Source organism: Eulemur rufifrons, chromosome 8 (genome assembly GCF_041146395.1).
Source record: "Eulemur rufifrons isolate Redbay chromosome 8, OSU_ERuf_1, whole genome shotgun sequence".
NCBI lineage: Eukaryota > Metazoa > Chordata > Mammalia > Primates > Lemuridae > Eulemur > Eulemur rufifrons.
In genome coordinates, this window is record NC_090990.1 from 7,441,718 (window position 1) to 7,465,724 (window position 24,007).

General features: G+C 39.7%; 1 protein-coding gene across 1 annotated transcript in view; it reads left to right on the forward strand.

The window, feature by feature from the left end:
• VPS13D (vacuolar protein sorting 13 homolog D) overlaps nucleotides 1–24,007 on the forward strand; it is a 248,113-nt gene that overhangs the window by 73,186 nt on the left and 150,920 nt on the right. Inside the window, exons 31-41 of the mRNA XM_069479363.1 lie at nucleotides 1,242–1,507; nucleotides 3,075–3,208; nucleotides 5,471–5,626; nucleotides 6,755–6,965; nucleotides 7,792–7,866; nucleotides 10,450–10,656; nucleotides 11,868–11,957; nucleotides 14,303–14,443; nucleotides 16,962–17,084; nucleotides 20,759–20,761; nucleotides 23,051–23,153. Of these exons, the coding sequence (XP_069335464.1) occupies nucleotides 1,242–1,507; nucleotides 3,075–3,208; nucleotides 5,471–5,626; nucleotides 6,755–6,965; nucleotides 7,792–7,866; nucleotides 10,450–10,656; nucleotides 11,868–11,957; nucleotides 14,303–14,443; nucleotides 16,962–17,084; nucleotides 20,759–20,761; nucleotides 23,051–23,153 (1,509 nt within the window). The remainder of the gene's footprint in view (nucleotides 1–1,241; nucleotides 1,508–3,074; nucleotides 3,209–5,470; nucleotides 5,627–6,754; nucleotides 6,966–7,791; nucleotides 7,867–10,449; nucleotides 10,657–11,867; nucleotides 11,958–14,302; nucleotides 14,444–16,961; nucleotides 17,085–20,758; nucleotides 20,762–23,050; nucleotides 23,154–24,007) is intronic.

Sequence of the window (24,007 nt, forward strand, 5' to 3'; positions counted from 1 at the left end):
ATGAGAGACTAGAGAAAACAGCCTTAGAAAAATATCTTCAAATCATCTTTTCCCTGAATAAAAGCACCATTTAGGGCAGAGGACCAGGTACATGTACATGTAGCCAGAGCCCCAGAGTCTCTCTTTTGGGCGTCAGAACCCAGTTCAACCCAGAAAATCCTGTGTAAGTATGTCCCTAGCCCATGTTCCTTTTGTCCTACCCATCTGGGTAGGGTAGGAGTAATATCCTACCCATTAGTAGGCCTGGCCTACTAATATACTAGTAGGCCTGGGAACAGCCCCTGACTGCACCATGGTTTGAGGCCAGGCCTGAGGGTCCTCCTTGGGTTTTCACTCCAGATAGAGAATTTGAAGTAATGGGGGGAATAAAACAAGTGCTCCCCTCTTTCCTCATCTCCACCTCTAGGTTGCTTAGGTGTATCCCATGGTAAATGTCATCTTATTTGTTCTCCTTCTCAGGCTAAAAGATTAATTTCAGCTAGAGAAACTTTCTAGTACTAGTATGTAAACTTTGTGTTTGTAAAGGAGTGATCCTAGACATCAAATAAAGAGTGGCTCATTGATCTTCTTAAAATAGCCTATATGGAAGGAAAATGGCATTTATCAAATACCTGTTGTGTGCCTGGTGCTTTATTTCTTATGATATTAATATTCCTCATTTTATAAATGAGGAAACCAGCTGAGAGAAGGTAGCTAACTTACCCAAAACAGCATAACTTGTAAGTGATAGTATTTAAGTCTGATTCTTTGACTTCAAAGCCTGTGTTCTTTCTATACCAGGGTTTCTCAGCCTTAGCACTTATTGACATTTTGAAGGTCAGATAATTCCTTGCTGTCTTGTGCATCGTGGGATGGTTAACAGCATCTCTGGCCTTTACTTGCTAGATGCCAATAACAGCCCTCTGGCCCCCACCCATCCTGCCATTGCTATTACAATCAAAATGTCAATCAAAAATGTCTCCAGACATTGCCATATGTTTTCTGGGGAACAGAATCATCCCAATTGAGAACCACTGGGCTACACTATTCTGCTTTCTTATAGCATATTCCTTCTTGTTTAAAAATATGTCTTATTCACTGAATGTGTTATTAAACCAGTGTTCAGAGTTTATTGATACTCGAAACTGGCAGTTTAGAAAATATTGGAATACCACATGCCAAAACTGAGTAATACATTTTCAGGTTATTGAAATTCCAAGTTTGTTTTTCGAATTTTATTTTTTCTGTCTTCTTTCTTGTAGATCTACCAAGGATTCCTCCTGTTTTACAGTAGTTCTCAACAATCTCCGTGTGTTTCTCATATTTGACTGGCTACTCTTAGTCCATGATTTTCTCCACACTCCCAGCGATATTAAGAAACAAAATAATGCTACTCCTTCTCGCCATCGTAACTCTAGCAGCGAATCTGCTAGAGTTCCCAAAACTGTAAAGAGTGGAGTAGTTACCAAGAGGTCTTCCCTTCCTGTGTCCAATGAAAGGCACCTGGAGGTCAAGGTCAATGTAACAGGTGATTCTACATAGATGTGATTCAACTGGTGCTTAGTTTGGATGTTAGGCTCAATATCTGTCTTACAGGGTGATTTCTCTGTTGCTTCGTTTTTTGACATGAGCACTTATACGTTTGTATCTTTTACAGACCAACAAATGTCAAAGTTCTTGATCTCCATTTTCAGGTGTGAGTTGCCTGGCCCACTGAAGGCTATAGGATCTTTTGTCCCTCTCCTCTGCCTGCCTAGTGCATGTGCCTGGCCTGAGGGCCCACCTGGGCAGTGGTCTTTTTTCCCCAATGTGAAATCTGGCTTCAATTTTCTGTTTGATTTTTAGGGCCCCAACAGATGTGCATTACTGAGTTTAGACAAATCTGGTATGTGAAAAATCTCAATTTTGAAGATAAATAAGTGAGGGTATTGTTATTTTCTTTACAAAAAGAATAATTTCCCATACAGATGGATTTACTATTTTTGTTGACTAGTAAACTCTTCCAGTGCATCTGTATATATTTGTGTGTTTATTGCTATGTTTGTTATCCCCCTATCTACTTTTCAATGGTTTTGATGAAGCTGGCTAACACAATGCATTTTAAATGGGTTCAGTTACAAAAGCTCCATCTGTACCTGGTTTTTGATGAAAACAAAGTGTAAAACAGTGAATTTGCCATGGACAAATGAGTAGAAAACTGTCTGCACCTACTGATTTAAAAAATCTCAACATTAACTTGGTCTGCTTTCTTTGTAAACAACTTTGTGAACAGCTTCATAGATGCCAGATAGAGCCTTATGATGCCTCACCAACATTAGTACCTGAATCTACTTCCTGCGATTTTGAATCAGGGCATCACTTGGAGAAAGGATGATTTTCTGAGCTTCTGAATCTGTTAGGCCTCCCAGGAGAACTGGAATGCAGTTTCTCTCTAGCTTAAAAATATATGCTAAAGAGGCCGGGTGTGGTGGCTCATGCCTGTAATCCTAGCTCTCTGGGAGGCTGAGGCGGGTGGATCATTTGAGCTCAAGAGTTCAAGACCAGTCTGAGCAAGAACGAGACCCCGTCTCTACTAAAAAAAAAAAAAAAAAGAAATTAGCTGGACAACTAAAAAAAAATATATATATAAAAGTTAGCCAGGCATGGTGGCGCATGCCTGTAGTCCCAGCTACTTGGGAGGCTGAGGCAGGAGGATCCCTTGAGCCCAGGAGTCTGAGGTTGCTGTGAGCTAGGCTGACGCCATGACACTCTAGCCCGGGCAACAGAGTGAGACTCTGTCTCAAAAAAAAAAAAAAAAAAAAATATATATATATATATATGTGTGTGTGTGTGTGTGTGTGTGTGTATATGGTAAAGAGAGAAACCGCATCCTAGTCTTTTCTGCCACTGCAGTGCTCTGTTGGTTGACCTGTACCTGGCCAGACACAGAGAATTTATTCAAAATGACAGCGAAGTGGAATGTCGACAGACATCTTGGAGAACAAATCTTACTGGTTACTGTTCTTGCTGGGTGGAAACGGGCTGCTTTGTTTGCAACACCCTGGTGTTTTCCGGCTTCCTAGCTTTGGCTCAATTGACGATGCTGTCCTTTTCAGGCACCGAGTTTGTGGTCGTTGAAGATGTGTCCTGCTTCGATACCAATGCCATTATTCTAAAAGGCACCACAGTGCTTACCTATAAGCCCCGATTTGTCGACCGCCCCTTTTCAGGAAGTTTGTTTGGAATCGAGGTAAGAAGTCTACGTGTCGATCACAGCACTACATGTTTGGCTCAAGAGAAAAACGCCTGGAAGAGAATTTTACCTCCTAAACTTTCATTAGTGGACATAATTCATGGAATTGGAGGACGCTTGCCTTCTTTTCCTCTTTGTTTTCTTCTCAAATCTACTAGGTTATTCTAATGTGTGAATTCAGTCCTCTAAATATGCAGAGGGAATTTACCCTCCCTTCCTCAAGAGGTACAAGGAGACTCTTCTAGTCCCCGTTACCCTGTCAGGCACTTTGTTGCGTCCTCTAGTTCTACAGGTCTGGTTCCTGGCAAATTTGTGAAGGTGAGGCCAGAGTCTTCATTTCCCCTGCATGAGCACGGCTCTGTGAACAACCAGGGCTTTGGAGTAACGGAAACTCATTTATAAAAGGTGTTGAGGATTTTTTGTATTATCCTTTCAGGAATATCTGATCTTTAAAAGGGCAGCTCTAGACAGTCACGCCTAACCTAAAGGAGCGCATCTCTAATAATGGCGCTTTGAGCTCTGATGTAATCTCATGAAGGAGATAATTTGCACTACAGTGGCCTTTTTTTTTTTTATTTTTTTTTTTATTTTTTATTTTTTTGAGACAGAGTCTCACTTTGTTGCCCAGGCTAGAGTGAGTGCCGTGGCGTCAGCCTAGCTCACAGCAACCTCAAACTCCTGGGCTTAAGCGATCCTCCTGCCTCAGCCTCCCGAGTAGCTGGGACTACAGGCATGCGCCACTATGCCCGGCTAATTTTTCTATATATATATTTTTAGTTGTCCATATAATTTCTTTCTATTTTTAGTAGAGACGGGGGTCTCGCTCTTGCTCAGGCTGGTCTCTAACTCCTGACCTTGAGCGATCCACCCACCTCGGCCTCCCAGAGTGCTAGGATTACAGGCGTGAGCCACCTCGCCCGGCCTACAGTGGCCTTTTTAGCTTAAAATTTTCATGATGTTCGTAATTCACTGATCTTAGCTAATATTCCTCTTGTTAGAATGTTTGGTGAGAGTTCCTCTCACTTTACAATTGAGCTTTTCATTCCCTTTTCTTTCCAGTGGTATTGTTAGGAGGTTGAATGACTAAAACTTATTTTCATTGTCAGCTGTATATGGTACTTTTTTGGGGGGGGGTCACATAGAGCTGAATAAAACCTGCAGGGATTTCACTTCTTGACCACTTATTTCTCTCATGTAAAGAAACCTCAGTTTGAGAGGAAGGGTTTGCATGCTGGTGTGATGTGAGTTGATTATGAAATGGCAATTCATCTACTTTCCAAGCCACCACAATACCAGCTTTGAATGGAAAATCTTGGTGATTGATTAATGAACTGTCAGGTACAATTGGGTTTTGTATCACAGAATCCCCTGAAGGAAAAAGGAAAATGAAACTTTCCTGCTCCAAAGCCTTAGAAAAACTACATGGCAAAATATTTGAGATTGCTGTAAACTCTTTTGATTCTTATTCTTTAGGCAGCATAATTGTATCTGAATTTTAAGACCTGCTTGATACATCATTGGGGGAGAATTTGCAAAGTATGAGTTAATTTTGAATATGGCAAAGGACCTTGGTGTCACATGTTTTTCAATAGCACCAAAGGGTAGGGGGACAAAGCGGATCAAATTGAATGTTCTGTTCTTTCCTCTGTACTCTTCTTGAGCAAACAAAATAATTTGGTCCTAAAATGAGAGTCCTCTCTCCCTCCCTGACTTCTTCCTTCTCTTTCCCCACAAATATATTTATTTTTTAGTGTTTTATTCTATAATAATAGAACATTTCAATCATATGCAAAGTAAACAGAAAAATGTAATGAACTCCATATTCACTGAGCTTTAATAATTAATGTGTTTATTTCTAATTATAAAATTGTGAGAGGAGGGAAAATAACCTATCTTGCCACGTGTCATTTCTGTTGACATTTTGGTGTGTTTTTTTCATTGTGAAAATGAAATTTTCGCATTATTTCCTTAGGCTACTTCCTATAGAGAAGTAGGATTATTGGCTCAAAGGATGAGAGATTTTTAAGCCCGTTGGGAGGTATTGCTGAACTGCCTTTTCCTATGGGTGAACCACTGTACCTGCTCTTGGCAGTGGGTGAGAGTATCAGCCTTATTCTTCACAATATTTATTTCAGTGTTTGTTATGGGTCTTGTGATAATACAGGGCTGATTCTTGTGAGATAGTTTCTTTTTGTGCTGATGGTTAGACCCTTCTTAAATCAAACATTAATTCTTGCCATATTGCATTTCATTCTTTAGGTATTTTCATGTCGACTAGGGAATGAGCATGACACAGCTCTTTCAATTGTTGATCCCGTACAAATTCAAGTGGAGTTGGTCGGAAATTCTTCATATCAGAATAGTTCAGGGTTGATGGATGCATTCAATAGTGAAGATTTTCCACCTGTCTTAGAGGTAATGATGCAAAATCTGTAGAATACATTGATATACTCAAATGCTTTTCTACATAGGCAGTCTTACTTACTCGGAGCCAACAACATTTTAGTTACTTCAGCAAATGCAAAATAAATATGGTATTGTCTCTGTCCTAGAAGATCCTGCAGTCTTAGGGAGGATAAAAGATCTTTTCCTTGGCCTGGTATCTTGAAGTTCTATAGAATTTAACCAAAACTCAGAACTCCTTATAGATAGGAATAGAAATTGTGAGTGGGGCTCAAGGTAAGACGAGTGTGGGAGGAAGGGTAGGATGCAGTTAGGCAGAGAGGAGGAGGGACAGGTAGGTCTGACTGGAGCAAAGAGGTACATAGGGAAGTAAGGAGGATTCAGGGTGACACAAGGGAAGAAAGGCTTGAGAATTGGGTGCTTGATTTCTTTGATAGAAGAGGAAAAATTAATCCATTTGAACCATAGGAGATTGAAAAAGAGAGAGAGAGAGAAGGCATTCTGGCTTTTGGTCTTAGTGGTACCTCACAGAAAAAAAAAGTTAATAAATAAAGTACCATCAGCCATCCAGATTCCCCGTTTCTGCAGTGGTCTGGTGTTGCTGTCTGTGCTGCCTTTCTTTACCACTGGTAGCCATATTGCAAATCTCTAAGGAAGACTGGGTTTCAGGAAATACTAGTGTCAAACTTGACTCATTTAAAGTTAAGGAAGAGTTAAATTTTGTTGGTCAGTTTGTTTCAGAGATTAGAAAAATTAAATATAATAGATCCATGCAAAGTGGATTATCAAAATATTGCTAATAGGTGGTCCTTCCTCCCTCAGAGCCATTCTCTGATCCTCTGCTTTGATGATTAATATACTGGTATGAAAGTCATCCTGCTGAAATACTAATTGCTCTAGTAAATGTTCTAGCTTCGTATTTTCTATTTGGTGCAGTTTTGTGGCCATTTACTCTTGTAGCCGAGACATCTTACCTTATGGTTATTAGTGCTTAATTTCAAGACTGTTGCAGTCTTTTAAATGAGAAATTTGCTGTAGTATCTGTTGAACTCTTAGAACTTGAAATAGGAATTATGTCTGTAAGAGGTGTGGATGCAAAATCAAATGCAACTTTAAACAATTGCTTTTACATTTTGTTAGATTCAGTTACAAGCCCTGGATATCAGACTCTCCTATAATGACGTTCAGCTGTTTCTTGCTATTGCAAAATCCATCCCAGAACAAGCTAATGCTGCAGTGCCGGACTCAGTGGCCTTGGAGGCCAACGCTGTTAGCAGTTACCTTCCAGGGGCATCTCGAGTTGGAGAGGAAATCAGAGAAGGGACAAGACACACCTTAGATCCTGTCTTGGGTAGGTGTTTAACTATAAAACCCACTCAGTCTACCATAACGCTCTTTCTTTTTAACTCTTAAAATTTTCTTTTGCACAATTAAATTGTTCAGAGTCTAATTGTATGTCATTAAGTGTAAGTGTTAGTCATAAGTTTGACTCTCATTTTTTTAAGTTTAAAAACAAACAGAACACCCCAAACCAACTGCTCTAGCTTGTACAATTTTTCCTCTTATATTTTCTTCCAGAGTTAATATGGGTAATGCTAAAGTTTAGTTTTAAACTTTGAGAATTCTCTTCCAAAGTTATGGGGATAACACTGTTTTAGTTTTAAGCTTTTTAAAAACACAGTCAATATAAGGAAAAGAGGCCAGGCTTGGTGGCTCACACCTGTAATCCTAGCACTTTGGGAGGCTGAGATGGGATGATTGCTTGAGGCCAGGAGTTCAAGACCAGACTGAGGAGCATAGCTAGCCTTTGTCTCTACAAAAAATAATAATAATAAATAGCCAAGTGTAGTGTCATGTGCCTCTAGTTCCAGCTACTCAGGAGGCTGAGGCAGGAGGATCACCTGAGCCTAGGAGTTTGGGGCTATAGTGAGCTATGATGACACCACTGCACTCTAGCCTGAGGGACAGAGCGAGACCCTGTCTCTCTCTCTCTTTCTCTCTCCAAAATTTTCAGGGTACACTTGATAGAAGTCTCTAATAAGGAGCCTATTTTTGTTTAGAGAAATGAAATGTTTTACTCACCAGTTTCTGAATCTCTTTTCTTTTTTTCTTAAATTAGTTTATGGATTAATTTACATAAAATTATTTGTAAAAATTGTATACCATTTTTCCCCTAGAGTTACAGCTGGCTAGATTGCAGGAGCTGGGATTCAGCATGGACGATTGTCGCAAAGCTCTTTTGGTGTGTCAAGGTAATTTGAATGAGGGCTCCACTGTCTGTTGCTTGTCTTGTTAATAAGCTTCCTTCCCATTTCCTCCCCTGTTGTGCAAGGTGACTTAGAAAGCTGAGTGTATTTAGAAGACCTTTATGTGTCCTTTGTGGACTGAATGTAATCTTGGGTCAGTAATCATAACAAGCAGCGTATTTTACAGTGGATACAAGTGTGGGCTCTGCAGCTGACTGGGTTCAAATCCCTTCCCTGCTGCTCATTAGCTACTTATTAGTGACTTTGGGCAAGTTGCTTAGCCTCTCTGTACTAGTGTTTCCTTGTCTATAAAATCAGAGTAAGAAGCCATACCTCAGAGGTTTGATAGACATAAGTTACTGTATGCTAAGCCTTTAAGAAAGTGCGTGGCACACAGTGAGAACTCGCTAAACGTTAGCCACCGTTGCTAGTGGTAGTGCGAATGGTGGTGATGCTGGTAATCAGGACCATTTCTCCTGTGTGCCTGTCTCCGTGTTCTCTTGTTGAATCCTCGTAGCCCTTGGAGGGAGACATTGTTATTCTCACTTCAGGTGAGGAAACTGGCTCAGATAGGTTAAGTAGATTCATTAAACAAACTTGTCTGAGGTCAGGTCTTAGTCTCCTAGGTTGGGTTTAAAGCCAGGTCTGCCTGACTCCAAAGCCTATGTTGTTTCCAGTTGCATCTCACTTCCTTTCCACCTCCCTCTGTTCTCCTTTCTCTTAAAAAAGAGAAGCACAGCACAACTGTATTTCCTTCCAGTCTTGACTTGCATCCACTCTCTCTCTTTCTACCTCTCTGTGTATTATGGACAGTATATCTATACACATGTAATATTTCATTAATGTGTATTGGTAGATTGTATTGAAAATACAATTTTATAGTCTTTTAAATAATTTATTGAATTATTTATTGAATTATAATTTTACAATCTTAATATATTACAGCATCTTCCCATCTCATTAAAATTATTTGTGAATATTGATATTTTTACATTGACTCTAAAGATATATTGTAATTTAACCAATCTTTACTTGTTTTTCAGTATTATACATACAGTTCTGTAATAATCATTTTTTGGTGTCAACTTTTGCTGTGTCTTTTAAATATTTCCGTGGTAGAGAGACTAGTATTTTAAATACTTGACCAGAAGGTATAGATGTATTTTTTAGGCTCTTTACTTGAATTGATAAATCTTTTTCTAAAAACATTGTATCCAAGTTACATTCTAGCCAATTATGTGTGAAAATGCTTGTCTTAGAACGTAATTGTTTGCATTAACTATTACCTTTTTCATTCTGAAAAAAATGAAGGTGGATAACACTAGTTATCAAGTGTTCCTTAGTTTTATTCTACCCTAGCCATCATTGCTTTTTGGTTTATTAATTTTATGCCCCTTAATACTTACTTTTCCTATGTTTTTACTCTTTCTTTAACAATTCAAATACATTTAAAAAAATTTCTTAAGAGCCTTTTGGATTTCTTTGTTAATTTTTATTTCTTCATTAACTAAAGCCTAGTTCCATCTGTAATAAAGATGATAATAGCAACTAATGTTTATAGAGCCTTTATTATATGCCAGACTCCTGCTCTGAGAGCTTTACATGTACTCGTCATTTCTTCCTCCTGTCAGTTAGTCCTCTTAAGTGGGTGCTGTAGGGCAGCAGTCCCCAACCTTTTTGACACCAGGAACCAGTTTCATGGAAGACAATTTTTCCGCGGACTGAGGGTGGAGGGGTGGGGTGTCATGGGTTGCCGGGAGGTGGTGTGGAGCTCAGGTGGTAACACGTGGCCCATTTCCTAACAGGCCACAGACCAATACTGGGCCATGGCCCGGGGGTTGGGGACCACAGCTGTAGGGCACAAAGAGATCAAGTAACTTGTCCAAGATCTAACAGCTAGTAAGTATAGAACCAGGATCTGAAGCTGGACCATCTTGCTCCAGAGCCCGTGCACTTACACTGTTCCATTTATTGGCCTCTGGTGATTTTTAAGTATGGGGTTACATTGCTTTGCTTTGCTTTGCTTTTTTGGGGGGGCTGTTAGTAATCTGATTATATTCAAGCAGCTGTTATTTAACAGTTGCATATTACGCATGTGCAATTCTGTATTGCTCCCTGTTCTCAAGGAATGTGTGATTGGTTGAGAAGACACATTATACACAAAGTAAGACATTTGAGGATAATTACAAAGTAGCACATCAATGTGCACAGGACTTCATAATGAAGATTAAGTACTGAAGTACCAAGTGGCACCTAGAATTCAGATCCTCTCCTGTTCCCCTCTCTCCTTCAACAGGTGTCATAGTAGAGGAGGATGGCTTCTTAGAGGCATTTTGAGCCAAGTCTTGAAGGGTGTGGTAAACTTGAGTGGAAGGTGTGCAACAAAGAGAGTCTCATTCTATTTGCCTAAAAGGAGAATTGCTATTATGCTGGGGGTATTTTTCTCCTTTTTTTAAAGCCTAAGAATACTTCTAGCATCGAGGCTTTCTGAGGCTGCCCAGCAGGTCTCTGTAAAACTTTGTTTCTCTGTGAGTTGCCAGGGTAGCTGTGGAAACTGGTGGAATTGATCACTTTTTAATTTCTTTGAAGGCCAATTGAAAAAGGCAGCAAGTTGGTTGTTTAAGAATGCGGAACCTCTGAAGTCTCTTTCCCTGGCCTCTAACAGCCGAGATAGCCCGGGGGCTGTGCCAGCACCGTTCATCTCTGGAGTGGAGATCAAAGCTGAGAGCGTTTGCATCTGCTTTATCGACGACTGCATGGACTGTGATGTTCCTCTCGCTGAGCTCACCTTTTCCCGTGAGTATTGTCCTGATTTTCAGATTCATCTGGAATATTTTTGGTGATTGCTGAATTATTTGGAGCCTACCTTTTTTTTTTTTTTTAATGTTATTCATGCTGTCCTCTACTTAGTTGTATGGGTGAAATTTAGATAATGGTTTCACATATGTTTTTCATTATGTGTATTTTAAAGAAATTTGTATTTATTTGCCATATGTGGCCTTCAGCCTGTAGTTTGGAAATAATAGAAATTGTCATTGATAAAAATTTCCATTTTATTAATAGCTCTAGCTAAATAATTCCCCATCTCTCCATTTTTTGTATCTTTTTATGTATCTAAAGATTGTAGTGAATACTGTTACTAAAAGCATTTAAAAGATAAGCTCAGAAAATAATGGTTCTACTGTATTTATCTCTTGGAAATAAGAAAAACCCCAGAATCTTATTGGAAAGCTCACCTCTGAGTCTCTTTCACAGGGCCATGTGAGGGGCAATACACTATTCATTTGCGAGCTGTGCTTTAGTAGAATGGAGAAGGGTAGGAGGACTTTATCCTTAAGTGCATTGTTGCAAGCAGTGTTAACATGAGGACAGTAAATGGATATCTCATTTCTGTGTTTACTCTTAATTTTCCATTGTTTCAATTTTGCCAGCCTCTTCTCCCTTCAAGTAAAGTTTGGTTCGGGGGCTTTAATCTGACCTTCTGTCCATTGTAGAGGTTGTCCTTTTCCCTGTGCTTCTAGGCACCGCCAGGGTCACTTGATTAAAAGTTAACAGCTGGCATTCTAACTGTTTCCATGGATATCTTTTCTGCAGAGAATAATTATATGATTTCTTATTTTTCTATGGTAATCTTAAAATTTTGAGCTAATATTTATCAGGACATGTCTGCTCTTATCACGCTGCCGCCTTTTCATATATTCAGGTAGAAATTTCTTTTTAATATTCCCTTAGGCTTCTCATACATCTGGGTGCCAGGGCTGGGACTGAGTCACAACATTTAAGGGGGTGCCAGAAAACTCTGTAATCAGGATAAACAGTATTTTAACATAATATTTTTAAAAGCCAAAATTGATACCAAAAATGATAAACAAAATATCAAAATTTTGTGCGCTGTCCTATGAGACCATCAGTATTAGCTATAAGTAACATTTCTTAATGTGATTTGTTTGCAAGAGACAAATCCGATCCTGGCTTGCCACTGCGGTAAGATTTTGCTTTCATTGCAGGTCTGAATTTTCTGCAGCACCTAAGAACTAGCCCTGAAGGATACGCCCACTTCACCCTTTCTGGAGATTATTATAACCGTGCTCTGTCAGGTCAGTAGAAAGCATATGTTAGGATGGGATTTAAAAAATATATTTAAATGTTTGCCTGGACCTATTGCCACATAAATTTTGCATGAGGGAAGTAGATAGGAGGGCGGGACAGGGAAAGATTAAAAGCAAGTGACCACGTAAGCACAGAATATGAAGATTCTCTATTTTTCTAAAAACATATCTGATATGTTGCAACTGAATTGTTAAAAAGATGTTTTATAGTTAATTCTTTGTGATCCTGCATTTTGGCTCATTCTAAAATTTGCCATTGCTCAATATTGAAGGATTATTTGTTTGGCCCTATGAGTAGCTAAATTTCAAGGGTGATTTATGCCCTTAACCATTTTAAACCTCAAATCTCTCTCCCCACTGGGCTCATTTATTTCATTAGATGTGTACTGAGTCAGTGACAATGTATATTCTGCCTTACCTACTCCCTAAATAAAACATAGTTGATCAGAGCAAGCTGAATTTTGGGCGACATAAAACCTGGATAATACTGCAAGCATTCTGGTTTCTTTCCTCCCATTGGAAAGACCAAGGTAAGGCCCTATACAGGTTGAAATTCAGAAGCCGTCATAATTAGGGCCAAATGGTTTGAGCTGTGAACTTCTTTGCCTCAAGGGAGTTTAGAGAAGTTCTCATTGGAATTCCTAGTGGGTGTGGACAGAGGAAGCAAAGTAGTGCTGTGCAGTCCAAGGCTTAGCCTGTGAGTGATTATTACCTTTGCTTTCAATGAGAAATTAAGCCTCAATTTGTTGTGTTGCTGTTGATTGTTCTAGAGTATATATCACATTTAATTTTATGTTAACATTTTCCTTGTGTTCTAGATTCACTTAAAGGTAACACTCTTATTTCCTCATTGTTCAAAATATTTCACTTTAAGATAATGGCCCAGGTCTTTCTGATTGAGAGAAACTCTTGCAGGGCATATGGTAGCTATTTTTCTGAGAATCATTTATTTTCCCGGACCAAATATTACTTACTTTTAAAGTTGTATGAACATATTCAGGTCTTTAAGTGCCAAATGGTGTAAGGAGACTAATGTACCTACTCCCTGTTAAATATTGGATTGGATTTGCTCTATGGCAGATTGAGTGAGTATATGTAAAAGTCTGTTAAAAATTAACTTGCCTTGAAAAGTTGAGACTGTCAAATCACAATGAGATACTGTTTTTCACACCCAACAGATTGGCCGAAATTAAATGTGACACTTAGAATTGTAAATTGGTACAACTACCTTGGAAAACAATTCGGTATGACCTAGTAAAGTTGAGTATAAGCATATTCAACAGCCAGCATTACATTGCTGCTAGGTCTGTACCCTAGAGGCCACCTTGCCTGTGTGTACTAGGAAACGTGCACAAGATTGCTTGTAGTAGTATTCTTCCCAATAGCAACAAAACTGGAATCAAGTGAATGTCTTTCAGAAGTAGAATGGGTAAATAAATTGTATGCTAATCAGTCGGTTACTGTTCAGTGATGGAAAAAAATGTGCCACAGCAACCTGCATCAGTATGATGTAAAAATGTGCTCAAAGATGTGTTGTTGAGTAAAAATAGAAACTTAAAAAAGAATACGTACAGAGTTTCCATTTATGTGAAGATCACAAACAGGACAGACTAGTCAGTGTGTTTTAAGAAATGTATACATGCATGGCAAAATTATAAAGAAGAGCAAGGAAATGATTAACTATAAAAATTCAAGCTAATGGTTACCTGGAGTTGTGTGGGAGCGGGTTGGCAGGAAGGAGGGAAATAAGATGGGGGAGTGGCACTCGGGGGCTTCACAAGAACTTGTAATTTTCTATTTCTGAAGTTGAATAGTGTGCACATGAGTGTTTGTGGTATTAATAGTCTTTAAACTATACATTCATGTTGTTTATATATCTTTTGTACATATGAAAAAGTTAATGAGCCCCCAAATGTACCTATTCATTCAACCAATGGACTGTTCCTGTAACCAGGAGAATCAAATTTAATAATTATTTTAGCTGCTGTATTATTTTTCCAACCTGAGTCTGAGACTTTTTTTCCATCTTCAGGCTCAAGACCAGGTCCTGCTTGCTCTTTAATGGAAGAGGGCTTGTGTACCCCTCGCCCTCCTTCCTGCCACCTCTGGAAGACTATGGTGCGGGTGCATATGCTTTTCCACTGTATCCCCTGGACAACACAGACACCTGTAGGGTGAAATGTAGCTGAAGGTGGTGCTTTTGTTGTGAAATTGAATTGGAAATAAAATGCTATCACGCTCCACTTCGTCCTTGCTGAGTGTTTGTGAACAGTGTTCGCCTGTAAACTCTTGATATCTGCTGAACAGATGTCTTATTTCCTGTGTTCTTTTAGGCTGGGAGCCGTTTATTGAGCCATGGCCATGCTCTGTATCCTGGCAACAACAGGCAGCTAGTCGTCTCCATCCTCCTCGACTGAAGCTGGAAGTCAAGGCCAAGCCCCGATTGGATATCAATATCACTTCTGTACTAATTGGTGAGGGGAAAGTTGTCTTTCATGGATTGGTACCTTTCTGTGCATAAGTTCCGAGTCTGGAAAACTGTTAATCCTAGTTTAGCAAATACGTGGGCCCATGCCAGGCATCACTTATTCATTAGGGCTGCTTTCCTGATAAATCCTGACATGGCCTCATGATTCTTCTCAACCCATTTCTCCAGAGTTGGCATCTCATATTAATTGATCTGTGATCAAGCAAGAGTTTAGACTACTTGGGAAACATAAATGACCATGATGAACTCTCTCCTCATAATGCTTAGTCACTGGGGTTTATTAAATGTCCTGGAAGTGAATTTAGATTCACTTCTTTTAGGCTATTCACAGAATAATTCTTAAAAGGTATGATGTTGTACCCTGTCTTTGTAGCAGAGTTAGTTGCTTATATTGTTTTCCATCAAGTAGCACATTGATCTAACTCTGAAAATGACTTGCTTAAAGGGTTGCCAAGCTAATGGTGTGTGTTCTGAAAGTTTCTTTGTCAATACTGAAATATACATCCCTGGATTTGATGTAGTGAAAAAGAACCACTTAATTCTTGCATTTCAGTCATTTGAAAGCAGTAATATTAGCATACAATCAGGTAATATGTATCTTTACTATGAAAACTCACATCTCGTTTGATTAATTGATATATGTGATCTGATTTTGGAAATGCTGTAGTAATCTTTGAGTGATAACATGTACTGTTGGAGATTGTGAACTTTCTTCAGTGCGTATGTTGGATTGAGGCTATTAGAGTATTCATTGCCTTGCCCATGTCAGAGTAAGATGGGAAGAATGTATAGTGAAATGAGACCATGAGCTTTTTGACCTCCAAAATTTAAAACCCTGTTTTATATGATCAGATTTCATTCACTAATTTGCCTGGATCTTTTTTTTTTTTTGAGACAGAGTCTCACTCTGTTGCCCAGGCTAGAGTGAGTGCCGTGGCGTCAGCCTAGCTCACAGCAACCTCAAACTCCTGAGCTCAAGCGATCCTCCTGTCTCAGCCTCCCGAGTAGCTGGGACTACAGGCATGCACCACCATGCCCAGCTAATTTTTTCTATATATATTTTTAGCTGTCCATATAATTTCTTTCTATTTTTGGTAGAGATGGGGTCTTGCTCTTGCTCAGGCTGGTCTCGAACTCCTGAGCTCAAACGATCCGCCCACCTTGGCCTCCCAGAGTGCTAGGATTACAGGCATGAGCCACCGCGCCCGGCCTTGCCTGGATCTTAAAGCACCCATGTAATAGTAAATTGACCTTATGATCCTTCTAAACCTGCAGTCCCCAATCCCCGGTCCATGGCCTATTAGGAAACAGGCTTTGCATCACTGCCTGAGCTCTGCACACACCCACCCACCCCGATACCTCACCCCTCCAATCCCCAGTCTGGGGAAAAATTGTCTTCCATGAAACCGGCCCCTGGTGCCAAAAAGGTTGGGGACCATTGTCCTAAACTATATTATTTTGGTTCCTACAGTGTTTCTTGTATATATCCTGTTACCTTGGAAGGTTAGACAAAGTTTGTGGTAGTTCTTCGAAAAGCTACAGCAAACAAGAGCTTACCTCAAAAGGGTTCTTGTCAGTGTTTCTGATGAGCATACGTCTATTTAAAAATATCTTCCAAAAGGCTTTCTTGTCAGTGGTAAAACTGGTTTTTCTCCTCTTCAATTTTTTATTCCTAATACTGTTCTGAAACCCAGAAACATTGCTGTGACCTCTTAGTGTTTAAATAAATCTTATTTCTATAGCCAGCTATTGGAATTGGAAAGCAGAAACCAGTAATTCTTATCCCAAAAAGCATGATATCTTAATTAGTATAGCAATTCTTCTCTCAAAAAAGTAAAACTACTCGTAGAGAATTGTCAGCTGAGTTTCAATTGTTTTTTAGTAGCCTCCCAATTGTTGTCTCCATTTCCAAACCCTCTTCCTTAGCATAGCTTACCATGCTTGTCACAGACGAAATTCTCTTTTCTGGACTTCTCTACTGTACCCTATCCCAACATGCTGTGCTAAAGAACTAGTCACTGTTCCCTAAGTGGGGCATGTACTTTCATGTCTTGGATTCTTTGCATATGCTGTTCCCTCTGCCTAGAATGTCATTCTATCCCTAATCCTGCTGGTAAACTCTACCCATTCTTCAAGACCCAGAACAAAGGTCTCCACCTCTCTGAAGGTTTCCCTGACTTTGTTGCACATTCCCCTACATCTGCCAAAGCAGAATAAATCTCCCCTCTTCTTTGTTCCCATAGAATTTTATTTATATCTTTGTTTTAACATCTTCCACATTGTGACACAGTTTTGTGGCAGCAGTTGTTTTGTTCACATTAATCTCTTCTGATGGAGTGTGAAGTTCTCCAGGGCACAGACTTTCTCAGAATCTAGCATAGGACTAGCACCAGCATATAGTGAGGCACTCAATGAAAGCTTGTTTTGCTGAATTGAAATTATTTGGCTTAAATCCTCAGTCTTTTCTATTTCTCTTGTTAATATCTTTGGGGGATTCTTTCTAGACCAGTATGTAAGTACCAAGGAATCGTGGATGGCAGATTACTGTAAAGACAACAAGGAAACAGATTCAACCCAATCAGAAGACTGGATGGGCTCTTCGGTGGATCCTCCATGTTTTGGACAAAGTAAGAATTCTCTCTATGCATGTCTAAATCAGTGTTGACCTACAGAGTAATGCTTCACTGAGAAATCCAGATAGAACCATCATTCTTCATGGAAAAACCTACAGGAAATTCTGCTTATCTTCTATAGTTCTGTTTTAGTTTTTGCAAGAGACAGTTTTCTGGCATGAACTACTGAACTTTTAATGTGGGCTCTAATTCTGCCTTTGCGGGGGAGAAAGGATCTGCAACACTTAATTCCTAAATTCTGGTAATATTGCATATGACCTGGTGCACCTGAGAATGCATCAGGATCAGCTGTTGGTTTGTGTTTTACTCGGCAAAACATTGATTTTCCAATTGACTGGATTTTTTTTACCAGATTTTGAAAAATATCTTTTTGGTCTTCTGGATCTAAAGATAGAGGGTTTGGATATGTTCTTGAAAAGAGGGAGAGCAGGATCCCATGTGGAAAAAGATGTTAAACGGGCGCACTGTATTGTTCATAAAATATAAAAGGATTGAATGCCCAGCCTCTGGAAGAAAGAGGAGTCAGTTTGTTCTCTGTTGATGATGTTTTCTTTCCTTATTTCATGCCTCGCCGGCTTTGTTTTCCTCAGAGGTGGAGAGATTGTGATGGACAACTGCATGGTCTTAGTTGTTCCATAAGCCATTGTCATCCAAATTCAGCTCAGCCCCAACTCTTTCAGTGTGGTTTCTTTGGGGAGTCTTGGCCAGACTTCACATAGCTCATGAATACTTAAATATTCCGTCTGGTCTACAAACGTGTCATGGGAAGATGGGTTTTCTTAGCGTATGAAGTATTTGCACTGGTTCATCTCTCCTCAGGGTGTATAAGTGGACTTTCGATCTGCCTTGTACTTCTAGAAGGAGAGACAAAACATGTCGGCTGTGCTTGCTCTCTGTGTTCCCAGGCTGTTGCTTCTGAGTCTCAAGGTCATTACTTAGGAGCCAGGGCTTTTCGGGTATCAACAGCTTCAATTCTGCCTCCTCTTCTAACCTCCCAATTTGTGTGTCAAGAAAATGTAACATAGTTTACCCAGAAGACTCTAAATAACCTTTGTAATATTTAATATGTCTGAGAGAGTATGTTTCTGAAAACACTCAGACAGGGGGATCTTAAATCCAGAGTCAGTGCAAACACTCGGAAGGCCTCATCTTCAGGATTCTGAAGAAGGATTTTCTTACCGCCTTCCTTTCCCCCTTTCCTTCCTCTCTCATTTTCTCTATAGTTAATACGCTGCCTCATTTATGTTAAATGCCAGTGCTACATTAAAGCTTGATTTTTTTATTTACTTACATATTTTTATGATTACTCAGGCCTATAAGGGTATAATGTATCCTTTTAATCTGACGTAACTAAATATACCTAAATTTCCAAACCTGTGTTCTTATTGGAAGTTCCTGGGTGGTAGTATAGCACATTCCAGGATTATATTCTTTTAGTAAGCCTACTAAAATGATCACTAGACATTTGTTTTGAAGGTGAATAGGTTTCAACCTTGTTGAACTGATCGTGAACTTTCAGTTCTTAAGAATATTTAGTTATGTTCTCCCAAAAGTTGTGCTTTTTATTCAGTCCAGTCTTAAATTGAACCCTTACAATCACCCTTCAACATGAAATTCAGCCTAAAGGAACTGCTGATTTCTCATTGTTTAGCAGGGGAAAGAAAATATTGGCCTCATTTTAACATAATTGTTGGCTTTGTTCAGTGAGGACTGAGATTCTACAGGTAAATGTGGATGGTGTGATACTTCATTGAATTTATTACTTTTGTATTCTAAGGACATTTTATGGAAATATCTAATATAAATATTTTGAAAACTTCCATGCTTAATTAGAATTTAAACAGTACTATGAAAAAAATAGACAATACTATGAGGTAACTCTTTAGTAGAGATTGTTTAAATTTGGAACATAGACTGACTCCTCCCCTGAATGTTCTAGACCCCAAGACTAGCATTCTACTGCTCTGTTTTCCAATTGGAATGGAGCACCCCCCCCCCGCACTAAAATCTGTACTGATTGGTTTTTGTAACTTCTCTACACCATTTAAGAACATAACGTGCTTTAAAAATCCTAGGAAGGCTTGTCATTCTGTTCAGTGACATTCAAGAGAATGTTCAATACATGTTCTTCCCCCAATTCAGAAAAAAAAAAAAAAGGAGCAAACTACTTTGACACATCCTGTACAATAAAAGCTAGCGAGAAAAAGTTGTGTTCACTTTGTCAAGTACATTCTTAGCTCTTAGCAATCACAGAAAGCAATGACCCTGTAATTGCATGAAGCTTGCTATTTTTGTAATGTTCTCTATTTGTGCTTATTGTCTGGAGGTGAGTCTTCTTATTCACTGTTTTTATTCTTACCCTCTAACTTTGTCTCTCCTGTCTACCAGGCCTCCCCCTTGTCTACCTTAGAACTAGGAGTACAGCCAGTCTGACTAACCTAGAGCACCAGATCTATGCTAGAGGTACAGTATAGCCAAGCGAGGGCTTGCTTTATTATACTGTTTTAAGAACTGCCTTGTACGTCAATTTTTTGTGACTGGGAGCTGAATGGGGGTATATCCATTTGTGAGTACTTTGCTTTAGTAACAGAAAAGCACATTTCCAACTAACGAACAGAATAACACTTTATATCAGAAGTAAGGGATGTGCTGATCCTTATATTATCTCTCTTCCATCTCCCTTAACCTTTGTTAGAAGCTGGATAAACTCCACAGTATATGATACAGAAATATCCACTGTCAATTAGAGGTCATTTCTCATGTTGAAAAGCAAGTAGTTGGAAGAACCCCATGCCTGCAGTGCTGCAGGTCATTGTTTACAGAATACTCGGTGAACACTTACTCTCATTGGAATGCAAAGGGCTCTATGGAATAGGAGCTAAAATAATCAGGAATAGAGCTAAGAAAGAAATTTCCCAGTAAATAATTGCTTAGACACAAACCTTAATTTCTTTAGATATTGTGCTTAGGTGATGGAAATGAAAGTATTCTTTATTTCTATTTCTGACCCTTTAAAGTTCCCTGAGAATTTGACTGGCAAGTGAATGTGGTAGAAAACCCCATAAACACTGGGGAATTGGAATCCCAAGGTGTTCATTTCTTCCTTTGTTTTAAGGAGTGTGATTTAATCCGAACAATTTACGTTTGGATATAATGGGTCATGATATTTTTTATGAAAAAAGCCATTTGAGCTTCCTCTATCAAGAGTATAGAAGAGGGATATACATGGGGGCATTGCTATGGTACTTTTTCTAGAAGGTTTTACCAGGATGGATGTTTGAGGGAGGGCTCACCAAGAAAGCCCATGGCTGAATCTTCACTTATTCATGGATTTATACTTCAAAGCTTTTCTGTGTGTTATTTAATCTTTCAGGCTAAGCCAGGCATTATTCAGATTTAGCTGATGAGGACAGTGAGGCTCAGAGAAACTGTATAATTTGCCTTCATTCACTTGACTAGCTAGTAGCAGACCCGGGACTTTAATCTATTTCTTATGGTTTACAACCCCGGTCCTTTCTGATGGACTGAGCTGCTTATATAGCATGAAAATGTACACTGTTTATAATGGGAAAATTACTCTGTGAAACAAGTCCAAAGGAGTAGAAATTTCCTTAGCTGGAGCTGTTTGAAGCTGAACTTGGACGTGAGGGAGCTTTAGGTTCTCTCAGCCCGTGAAGAAATTGGGTTTGGTCACTGGGGGCAGATTTCCTGAGGCCAACAGGGAATAATGTTCTCTTTGATGGACTTGGGAATTTTTTTCCTCTGGTACTCTGCCAAAAGCAAGTATACAGTTTATTTGGACCCCAGTGCAGGAGATGTCAGATTTGTTGCCTGATGTCAGGTTTGGATTTGTGTGCACTCCTTGTATTTTTATCCTCGGAGAAGTGGGTTACTGAAGTCTATGCTGTTATGTCTAATCAACACAAGAAGCCTGGGGGCCTAAGCAGTGTGCCTGCCCATGCTGTTTAATTCCAAAGCCGTATACTTGTGAATATCTTTGTATGGATCCACAGCACTTTATTCTGTATTACAAAGTGATCAAAGCCATCTGCCACCTGTTCTTTTTAAATCTAATTTGCAAATGGAAACTTACAGTCTGGCTCACAGTGGGATATGAAAGCACATCTGGCTTCTTTTTCTCCTGGGTCCTTTATCTACTGTAATAAAAGCAGCTCTCTCATTGCACTCACGGAGAGGGAGGTGCCTTTCAAAGTGCCACAGTAAATACCGTTTACCCTGCAGACAGCTCTTAAATTTTTTACTCCCCCTCTGCTCTTGTCAGCAGCCTTACAGCTACTCCTTAATTTTCTACTTGATGAGCACTATTTTTTTTTTTTAAAGCAAACCTTGAGAACTAAGTGAGGCCATTGGGGTGAGAAATGGGCATATTCCTCGTAGGTGGAGATTATCTTTAGAAGTATTTAGGGTGTTTCTAAGTGACCACAAAATTGTGGGAACACACAGGAGATTACTCATGTAGTTAGCAGATTACTCTATCTTAAACTCCCCTGAGCCATTGTCATTATCAAAATAGAACTTGCCTTGACCTGGAATTGCTTGTTTCGCAGTATTTATAGTACTAACTTCTGAAAAATAAAAGAACAAGAGGGAAAAAGGAATGATTGCTTTTTAAAATGCAGTGATAATTACTGACTGTAATGATACAGCCCCATACCTTATTCGGGAGGTCAGAGAAGGCAGGACATGCTGCAGTTTGCCTTCTCGATTTTGTTGGCAGAAAACGTGTGGTCCTGTAGGATGGATTCAGTTTTGCTCGAGTGCTCTCCATAGTCAGCATTTGCACTCCCCTCTAGATACTGTTTTCTCCACAGCTGCAGACCATTTGGGTCGTAGTCTTCCTCAGACTGCCTTCTGCTTTAAAGCTGGACACATAATAAGATTGGGCCACACCCTTTTTTGTTGGTAGTGCATGTATGTTGTGAGCATGTCGTCCGGGAGGCTTCCCTGTACTGGATTGCTGCTGCCTTTGTGGTTGCTGCTGCCGCCTCCCTCTTTGTGTGTGTGGCCAGTGGAGGAGACATGGGCCTTTGGTCAGAGGAGCTGCTGCTCCTCCTCTCAGCACTCTCTGTCCCATGCCTAACGACAGAGCACAGACAGTGGTGCTTGCAGAGGGCTCTATCTCCCACGGCAGCCTGGGCACCGGAAAGCCTTCTTTGGATTTCTTACTGTGTTTGTAGTCAGATTACCTCACTCTAGAATTTGGTTACTTAGTTTCGTGTCGATCACCGTTTGTTTCCAGTTTTCCTGGTTAGAAGCTCTTTCCTATAGTGAGTTATAGCTCCTTTTGTAGCCTGCATAGTACCCACCCTTACAACAGGCGGTGGTATCTGTGTTAAGTGAGCTAGAAAAAGCTTTGGGATAATATACTTCTAATTTTCCAGGGAGGAAAAACCAACTCTTAGTATAAGAGAATAGAAAAGAATGTTTTTATTTTGTTATAATATGCATGATATGACTGAAGGTTAACTTTTATGTAAAGGGAGGCTTCATTATATAAAGCCTTCATTGAAGGCTTATTTTTTTATAAAGACTTTTTGGACAAAGTTTAAATAAGTAGAGGTAATATATCTTGGTACAATTTGGATTATCTACTTAGAATTTATTTCTTGAGAGTAATGGAGGTCCATTTTTATTTCTTTCTTGATTCTGGCCAGGTGAGGTCCTGATGCCTTCTCTGAGCAATAAGCCCCATAGGAGCTGTGGGAGAATTGGGGGCTGGGAGCAGTCAGAGGGGAGACCAAGTCACCCCACAGCAGCCAGTGAATACCTGGAGCTTCGTTTGTCCTGTTGACAAACCTGATAGTAGTTCTTTCTCCCTGCCTCTGCCTTCAGCCCCTTTGCCAAGAAACAGCTTTGAGCACTGTCTCCGGGCATGGGGAGGGTCTCTACCCTGCAGATAGAAGCATCTGCTAATAGCCTTCTTCTGTTTGTCATAACAGAGGTGAAAACCCCCAAGCGTCGACAGCCATTTGTCCCTTTTGCTCTGAGGAATCACACAGGGTGCACTTTGTGGTTTGCCACCCTGACCACCACGCCCACCAGGTAAGGAGCACTCAGTTTGCTACCCTGAGTCACCTCTGCCACCAGGGCCTCCTTGTGCCGGGCCAGGAGAGCAAGGTGGGCCCCTTCTTGATGTTCTTGGGATTATATTTGAATCAATAACTTGCTATCTTGCTGAGTTTATGATGAAGGTTCTGATTCTATGTAGAATCTGTAAACAGAAGTAGGTCCTGAATCTGAAATAATCAAATTATGATCTTGATCTTGGTAAACATTATGTTTAAAAGTGAGACAATCAAGGATATGAGTAGGAAGTGTGAAAAAAAAGTCATTCCATCTTTTCTCTTTAGTCTCCATCTCTCTTTCCCCTTTTAGAGAAGCTGTATATGGTTATTAAACTAAACGTTTTGCATTTTTCTTCCAAGAGTGCTTTGAAAACATCCCCCATCCTCCTCCACCCCTAAAGAATTATCATCTGTACCTAAAACACACTTCAACCCAGATGGAATTGGGGGGAGTCTGGAGAGCAAATGAGAGTTTACCTAAGCCAAGTGAGAACCTTTTCTAACAACTTTCTGCCTATTTAGATCTTGGCTCGAGGCTCCAATACATGGTGATCTTTCCAGCTTACATAATGAAGTACATGAAATGAGTAACAGAGAATCAATTGATTTGAAAGTAAACATTTCTCCTGTCTCCACTAAGTATGGCAGTGCTCTAGAAAAGAAGTTTTCTGTTTATTTTAACAATTTAGGTCTATTAAATTCTATCTAGTCACCTACATACTACTTTAAGAGTCATGCCTTAGATTACATGTACAAGATTCTACTACTGGAGGGAAGTGACTATATAATGATAGCTTTCACTTATTTCTGAAATTTCAAATAATTTGTTAG